The sequence below is a fragment of the Vulpes vulpes genome, chromosome 16 (genome assembly GCF_048418805.1).
Source record: "Vulpes vulpes isolate BD-2025 chromosome 16, VulVul3, whole genome shotgun sequence".
Classification (NCBI taxonomy): domain Eukaryota; kingdom Metazoa; phylum Chordata; class Mammalia; order Carnivora; family Canidae; genus Vulpes; species Vulpes vulpes.
Genome location: NC_132795.1, coordinates 20918206 through 20927126, shown reverse-complemented (window position 1 = coordinate 20927126; position 8921 = coordinate 20918206). Strand labels below are relative to the sequence as shown.

At 41.9% G+C, this 8921-nt stretch overlaps 1 protein-coding gene across 1 annotated transcript; it reads right to left on the bottom strand.

Annotated features, from left to right (window-relative positions):
* LOC112922799 (uncharacterized protein C14orf119 homolog) lies at nt 1-867 on the bottom strand. The gene is made up of 2 exons (XM_026002455.2): nt 850-867; nt 1-573 (listed from the first exon to the last, which is right to left on the bottom strand). The coding sequence occupies exons 1-2, from the start codon at nt 865-867 to the stop codon at nt 151-153; spliced, it is 441 nt and encodes a 146-aa protein (XP_025858240.2). The 3' UTR covers nt 1-150.
* Between the last annotated feature and the right edge of the window lie 8054 nt (nt 868-8921).

The window sequence follows — 8921 nt, the reverse complement described above, 5'->3', positions numbered from 1 at the left end:
TCCAAAGATATAATCAAGCCTGTACAGGTCAACAAGTTCAATCAGCTGGTTGGAATACCATCCCTAGACCTTTAAGCGACACATTTGAAGTTCTCACAGTAAAGTTGTGGCTCCATCAGCTGTGATTATCTTCTTTGATTTTAATGTCCGTCAGTCTTTACCAGCTGTAGCAGCCCCTGCTTGGTAAAACTTTGCCACGAAGTCTGGCTCACTGACCTCCAGCTGCCTGACAAATTCATTGTGCTCCTGCTCAGCCCAACCTCGAAACCACTGATCCCAAAGACGTAGCTGGCACTCAAAGATACAAGGTGGTCGGTTTGCTCTAGACACACTAAGCTGCTCCAGCCCTTCCAGCAGTGGCTGTAATTTTCCTGGCACTGCCTTAGCTACCAGGTCCTGTAGGAAACGTTCACGCTGGGGACCTGACCAACTGGCAAACCAGTGAAGAATACACTTCATCTCCTGGGAAGTGATGTAAGGCATTGGGGGTGGGGAAGAGTTAGTAATACTATCTGGTACTGAGGGTAAAGGAGGAGGGAAGGATAGTGGCATTGAAGAGGAAGATGGGGATCCCTGGGTGGCGCAGCGGTTTGGCGCCTGCCTTTGGCCCAGGGCGCGATCCTGGAGACCCGGGATCAAATCCCAGGTCGGGGTCCCGGGGCATGGAGCCTGCTTCTCCCTCTGCCTGTGTCTCTGCCTCTCTCTCTCTCTCTGTGACTATCATAAATAAAGATTAAAAAAAAAATTTTTTTTTTTTTAAAAATGAAGAGGAAGATGATTCCAGCGGCATCCTCCCCTTTCCTCTCACAGGGAATCTGGAGACCATCACAAAGATGCTTAAATTCCAACTGTCACCGTCGCTTCCATGTTTCCTGAAAACCCTAAGCAGAGCCAGCCCCTAAAACTTTTATTCCACCAAGGTTTACTAAAGGTCAAATAGGCTCATGTTATTTCTATTGCAATTTGTCAGCAAAAACATGACTTAATATGATAGTTAATTTTGTCTCAAAGTTTTCATGGACAACTGTTAAGAACAAGTAGGTCGAGTAAATAAAAAGGTTTAAAGCTTTCAAAATCTTTGGTAACTTGAAACTTTGAAGTTTTGCTAAGTTAAATGAATTGGGTTGAATTCATTAGATATCTAATTTTTCAAATAAGATAGGCTAACGAAGCATTGATTACTGAACATAAATTTGCTTTTTGCTTCTTATTACAGAGAAACTGAGGATGCTTGGGTCTGTTGGTAAATCTCTGTGCTTTACTGAAGGAAAAAATACACATTTCTGGAATTATGAAATGTATTCATAAAATTCCAATCTAAGGAATTCTGGTGTAAGAGAGTTTACAATTGCTTACCTACTTAGTTTTCACTGGAGACTAAGGTTTCATTCATTCATTCATTTATGTATTTATTTAATTCCAGTATGGTTAATCAACAGTGTTATATTAATTTCAGGTGTACAATATTCAACACATCCACACAGTGCTCATGATAAGTGTACCCTTTATCCTCTTCACTCCTTCACCTGTTTCACACATTTCCTCCCCCCACACTGGTAACCCCCAGTTCCCTATATTTAAGAATCTGGGGGGGTTGTTGTTTGTCTCTTCTTTTTCTTTGTTTCTTAAATTATACATGAGTGAAATCATATGGTATTTGTCTTTCTTTGACTTATTTCACTTACCCTAGTACCCTCTAGATCCATCCATCTTGTTGCAAATGTCAAGCTTTCATTCTTTTTAATAGCTGAGTAATATTTCATTGTATATATACACCATGTCGTCTTTATCGATAGACACTGGGGGTGTTTTCATATCTTGGCTCTTGTAAATAATGTTGCAATAAAAATAAGGTGCATTCATCTTTTTGAATTAGTGTTTTGTTTTCTTTGGGTAAATACCCAGTACTGTAATTACTGGACTATATGGCAATTCTATTTTTAATTTTTTGAGGGACCTCCATATTGTTTTCCACAGTGGCTGCACTAGTTTGCATTCCCACTAATAGTGCACAAGGATTCTTTATTCTCTACATCCTCATCAGTACCTGTTTCTTCTTGTGTTTTTGCTTTTAGCCATTCTGACAGGTGTGAGGCAATATGTCATTGTGGTTTTGACTTGCATTTCCCTGATGATGAGTGATGTTGAGCATCTTTTCATGTGTCTGTTGGCCATCTGTATGTCTTCTTGGAGGAATGTCTGTTCATGGCCTCTGCCCATTTTTAATTGGGTTATTTGGGGGTTTTTTGGTGTTGAGTTGTTGAAGTTCTTTATACAATTTGGGTATCAACCCCTTATTAGATATATCATTTGCAAATAGCTTCTCTCATTCAGTCAGTTCTCTTTCTGTTTTGTTAGTGGTTTCTTTCACCTTGCAAAAGCTTTTTATTTTGGTATAGTCCCAGTAGTTTAATTTTGCTTTTATTTCCCTTGCCAAAGGAGACCACATATCTAGAAAAATATTTTTAAAAAGATTTTATTTATTTATTCACGAGAGATACAGAGAGAGAGACAGAGACACAGGCAGAGGGAGAAGCGGGCTCCATACAAGGTGACTCGAACCCAGGAATCCAAAATCATGTCCTGAGCCAAAGGCAGACAGAGGTTCAACCACTGATCCACCCAGGTGTCCCTAGAAAAATATTCCTATGGCTGATATCAAAGAGATTACTGGCTATGTTTTATTCTAGGAATTTTATGGTTTCAGGTCTTTAGGTCTTTATTCATTTTGAGGTTATTTTTGTGTATGGTGGTAAGAAAGTGATCCAGTTTCATTCTTTTGCTGTAGCTGTCCAGTTTTCCCAATACCTTTTACTAAAGAAACAGTCTCTCTCCTGTTGTATATTCTTGCCCCCTTTGTTGATTGACCATATAATTGTAGGTTTATTTCTGAGCTCTCTATTCTGTTGATCTATGTGTCTATTTTTGTGTCAGTACTATACTGTTTTGATTACTGCTTTGGGTAGTATGGACATTTTATCAATATTTGTTCTCCCAATCCATGAGCATGGAATATCTTTCCACTTTTTTTGTGTCATCTTAAACTTCTTTCATCAATATTTTTTAAATTTCATTGATATTTTATAGTTTTCAGGTATTTTACTTCTTTAAGTTTATGCCTAGGTATTTTATTATTTTTGATATAATTGTAAATGAGATTGGTTATTGGGATTTTTTTTTTTAAGATTTTAAGAAACCTCTACACCTAATATGGGACTCAAATTCATGACCCCAAAATCAAGAGTAGCAGGGTTCAGGGGCACCTGGGTGACTCAGTTAAGCATCTGACACTTGCTTTGGTTCAGGTTATGATCTCGGGGTTGTTGTATTGAGCTCACGGGGTGGCAGGGATGGGTGTCTGCTTGAAATTCTCTCTCTCTCTCTCCTGCCCCACCCTCCTGTGCTCATGCTCCCTCTTTCTCTCTCTAAAAATAAATAAATCTTTTTTTTTTTTTTTTAAGAAGTTGCATGCTCCACTGACTGAGCCAGCTAGGTGCCCTGAGATCGTTTTCTTATTTTCTGTGTTTGCTACTTCATTATAAGTGCAGATTTCTGTATATTGATTTTGTATCTTGAGACTACTGAATTCATTTATCAGTTCTGGTATTTTTTTTTTTTTGATGGAGTCTTTAGGGTTTTCTACATTTATTATCATGTCATCTGCAAATAGAGTTTCACTTTGTCATTACCAATTTGGATGCCTTTCATTTCTTTTTCTTGTCTGATTGCTCTGGCTATGACCTCCAGTACTATGTTGAATAAAAGTGGTGAGAATGGACATCCTTGTCTTGTACCTGATCTTAAAGGAAAAGCTGTTTTTCACCGTTGGGTATGATGTTAGCTGTGGGTTTTTCATATATGGTCTTTATTATGACCTATCTCTACAGGTCAGGATCATCAGTAGGGGATATTATCACAGAACTGAGTTTTTAGCATCAGTTGGAATAAATGGATTCCAGAAGAGCAGAGGTCGGGGTGCAATATTTCACCATCAGAAGCAAAGTGAACATAATTTATCAGGAAATTCAATTTGGCAGTTAGGGGTAGGGGAGCCCTGACCTGCAGGGATCTGTGACAAGTGTGTCACCCCTCCTAGTGTTGAGATAGCATTTAAGAGTGCTGCCTGATGTCTGTAAGAACCAAAAGAGTTCAAGAATAAATTAGCAGAGGCTAATGTCAGCTACCACAGTAAAAAGTCACAATGCCTCTCCAGTTGTCAAATTTGAGTTGTTCTCAGAGTGTATACAGTGCCAATTTTATTTATTTATTTATTTATTTATTTATTTATTTATTTATTTATTTATTTATTTATGTACCTAGTATTTTTGAGGGCCTTTTGAGTGTGGATCTGCTATAAGACTGAATGTTTGTGTCTCAAAATGTGTATGTTGAAATTCTAATTCCCAGTGTGGTGGTGTTTTAGAGATAGGGCCTTGTAGGAGGTGATTAGGAGCCTTCATGATGGGATCAGTGCCCTAATAAGAAGATATCAGAGAGCGTCCTCTCTCTCAGTCTTTCTCTCTGCCAAGTGAGGATACAGCAAGGTGTCTGCAAACCAGGAAAAGGGCTTTTACCAGGAACTAAACTGATCAGCACCCTAATTTTGGACTTTCCAGCCTTCAAAATTGCAAGGGATTAATTTCTATTAGTTAAGCCACCCAGTCAATGGCATTTTTATTATAACATCCCAAAATAAAACAGGGTCTGAACTGGTGTTTATCCTAGGGAAACCCAAATACCCATCATGGCCTTCCTGTTAGAGCACATAGAGTCCAGATGGTGAATGGAGTCCTGGCCCAAGTCCATTTCACAGTGAGTCCAATGGGTCCCAAAGTCTTACACTGCAGTCATGTCCCCATTCTTTGAAGTAAGGATGGACACATTTAGCAGTTGATGAAATCTTCACATTGATCACTCAGCTGCAGTATGAGAGACACTGAAGTAGGAAAGGCCAAGTGGAAGCCTCTTAAACTGCTTCCCCACGCCAGCCAAGATAGTAGATCAGAAGCAATTCTGCATCCTAAGTAGAATATCAAAGATCAATGAATGACACCCTCAAAGTCTTTAAAAATGTGGGGATAGTTTTATTTCCCACTTAATTCATCCATTTGGCATCTGCAAAAATAAGATGGATCATGGTGGATAACTGGATTACCCTAAATATAACCAAGAGGTAGCCCCAGTTTTAGCTGCTACATATCCGGTTTAGTATCTGTTAGGTCAACACAGCCTATGAAACAGTATGGAGCTAGTGATTTGGCAGGTGCAGCCTTACTCATCACGTAGAGGAGGATGGAAGGAAGTCACACTGATGTGGAACAGCAGCAATTCCTATCTGTGGTCTTGTCCCAGTGCCATATTAGCTCTCCTACTCTGCCACAGAATCTGCACATTGCACAGAACATCGCACCAGCCCACTTCCACAATGACATCATTTAAATCAAACCTGAGGAAGTGGCAAGTACGCTTGATGCTCTGGAAACACGCCTGTGAGTCAGAGGGTGGGAAGTAAACTGTACAAAGATTGAGTCCGCCACATTAGGACACTTTCAGGAAGAGGACCTACCAGCACATTCTCTGCAAAGTAATGGACCCACTGTACCTTCTACGACTAAAAGAGAGGAGCAGTGCTGGGTAGACTTCTTTATGCTTTTGGACATAGCACATATCCCACTTAGAAATACTGCTCTTGGGCAGCCCTGGTGGCTCAGTGATTTAGCGCTGCCTTCAGCCCGGGGTGTGTGATCCTGGAAACCCGGGATCGAGTTCCACGTTGGGCTCCCTGCATGGAACCTGCTTCTCCCTTTGCCTGTGTCTCTGTCTCTCTCTCTCTCTGTGTGTCTCTCATGAATAAATAAATAAAATCTTAAAAAAAAAAAATACTGCTCTTACCTAGGTAACTGAGAAGGCTCAGTTTTGAGTGAGGTCCAGAACAAAACAGAGCTATGTGGCAAGTCAGGCTGTGGTAGAAACAGCCCTGCCTCTTGGGTGAGGACATATGGTGTGGTACTGGAAGTTTCCATGTAGAGAAGGATGTGGGAAAGCCTTCCACAGAAGTGTCACACCATAGATCTCTCAGATTCTGCAGCAAGGCTAGACTGTCTGTAGCAGAGACTATTCATCATTTGAAAAGTGGCTTCTGGCATGCAGCTAACCTGACTATGAGACACCAAGTGAATTTGTGACTAGAGCTGCCCACTCTCAGCTGAGTATTCTCAGACATCCCTACCCACCCACCAGACACACACACACACACACACACACACACACACACACACACAGAGTCATGGGGTCAGGCGGGCAGCAGCCATCTGTCAAGTCCCAAATCATGAAGGGTCTGAGCCACTACCCATCCCGGATGACCCAGGCAGCATGCCACCCTGTCACAATGCTATCTCACACACACATGGAGAAATGGGATGAGGGTCAGATGTGTCTGCAGCACAAGGCTTGTTTCTGAGCGGAGCGTTGAAGCTGTGAGACTCAGATCTGATACACGGTGACTGGCACATCTGCGCCTTCTCTATCTCTTTGGGAGGAAGGAGGGGGAGTCTCTAGGTTTTTTTTTTTGTTGTTATTTGTTTGTTTGTTTTAAGTAGGCTCTACAGTGAATGTGGGGCTTGAGCTCATGAGCCCAAGATCAAGAGTCTCATGTTCTACTAACTGAGCCAGCCAGGTGCCCCAAGAGTCCCTAGGTTCTTTTTACCCTCAGAATATAAGCAAATGGCCCCAGGGGAAATGAACCTTTCAAATTTCTGGAGTAATAGATTATCTTTAATTTTTTTTTTTTATCTTTAATTTTCAAGATGTGTTTGTCATTCAGTCGTTCTTTAACCCAGAATGACAAATCATTTTGTGCATGAAGCCCTAACTGTGTAGAAACATGCAAATGGGACGCCTGGGTGGTTCAGTGGTTTAGTACCGCCTTCAGCCCAGGGCATGATCCTGGAGTCCGGGGATCGAGTCCCACATCGTGCTCCCTGCATAGAGCCTGCTTCTCTGTCTGCCTGTGTCTCTGCCTCCCTCTCTGTGTCTCTCATGAATAAATAAATTGAAAAAAAAAAAAAAAGAGAGAAACATGCCAGTATTCATGGAGCATTGTCTTCCAACACAATCTATTGATGAGATGCATTTCAAGCATGTCTGGAATAGGTCACAAGTAGGTCACACCACGTGCTTACATTGCACCAGCTTTTCTCCCTTATCTGATACCTTGGGCCTTGAGGCAGTGGAGGGAAGGGGCGAGTGGGTAGACTGTTGTGGATGGGACAGCTCAATAGGTTGGTAAAGCTGAAAATGGACTGCTTTTGTAGTTAAGTCCTGCTCAGGAGTGACTCTGACAGATAATGGTGAGGGCAAGACCTCTCAGTGGGGAGAGCTTTGAGCAGTATACCTGGCCATTAACATGATTTAGGGACAAAGGTGGCCTGATGGACTCCTGAGCATTAAGGGCAAACAAATTAGTGAGTTAAACTTGCTGCTATGACTGCTGCCTGAATATTTGGGGCTCTTTATGCTAGTTGACCATCAGCCAAATAAAGATGTTAGCATACTGGCAGGGAAATTGGACTGATTATTATGAAAGACATAGTTGCTGCCACAGGGGCTGGGCAGGCTCTCTCGGTACATCTATGACTCGATAATTATAAGTGGGCAATTGTGACAACCACAGCCTTACAAGGGCAAGGTAAACAGGGACTCAGTTGCCTCAGAAGGGATGAAGGTATGGATTTCCCATCAGGAGCAAGAGTTCTAGACCAGTGGAGTACAAATCTAGAATGCGTGGTAGAAGAGAGAGGTGATAAATATCAGTATTGGCCTCAAGGCCAATTATACCACGGCAGACTTTACAGCTTACTCTAATGAACCCTCTATTGGAAGTTCCTTTTTCCCCCTTTTTAAAAAAAAAAAAAATTATTTATTAGAGCAGGGGGAGGAGCAGAGGGAGAGAGACAAGCAGACTCTGTGTTGAGCACAGAGCCCAAGTGGGGGGGGGGGCTGGTCCCATGCCCCTGAGATCATGACCTGAGCTGAAATTAAGAATCAGTATATTAGGGATCCCTGGGTGGTGCAGCGGTTTGGCGCCTGCCTTTGGACCAGGGCGCGATCCTGGAGACCGGGATCGAATCCCACGTCAGGCTCCCGGTGCATGGAGCCTGTTTCTCCCTCTGCCTGTGTCTCTGCCTCTCTCTCTCTCTGTGACTATCATAAATAAATTTAAAAAATTAAAAAAAAAAAAAGTCCTTTAAGATCTCAAAAAAAAAAAAAAAAAAAAAGAATCAGTATATTAACTGACTGATCCACCCAGGGGCCCCTCTCTCTTTTTTAAAATTATGACCAGCCACCCCCTGGAGAAAGCAGTGACAGGAAAGAGTAAACTTAATGTAGGTCCTGAGTGGATCTCAACAATGCAAAGAGTGAACTGTAGGTAGACGTTGTGTCCTCCTTATCCCCTCAGGGCTTAACCAAAACAGTATATACAGGTTCCACTCCTCCTATCAATACTTGCATCTTTTTGCCTGAGCCAGAGCCCAAAAGCAGAGTCCAGAAGTGCCAAGGATTAACAACCCCCTGGTGTTTATTCAGATCAGCCTGAGTCCGTGACTAACAGGAGTTGGGTGTATAAATCTATCTTTGGTCCCTCAGGTGGAGTAACTTTAAGATACCTGTACTTCCCAGAGTTCCTCGGTGGTATTAAACTCCAACTATCTGCAAGTAGTAACTTGCTTGATCATGTACCCTATGTTAGGTTTTGTTTCCTTCCCTGTCTCATTTCCCCATTCCACAATTGGTATTCTATGGGATTACCTCCCCAGTAATCTACTTGCACTCAAACTCGTGCCTAAGGGTCTTACTATAGGGGAACCCAAAATGACTGAGACTACCTGAATATATACCTCAGGAGTAAAAGTAGCCTGGAA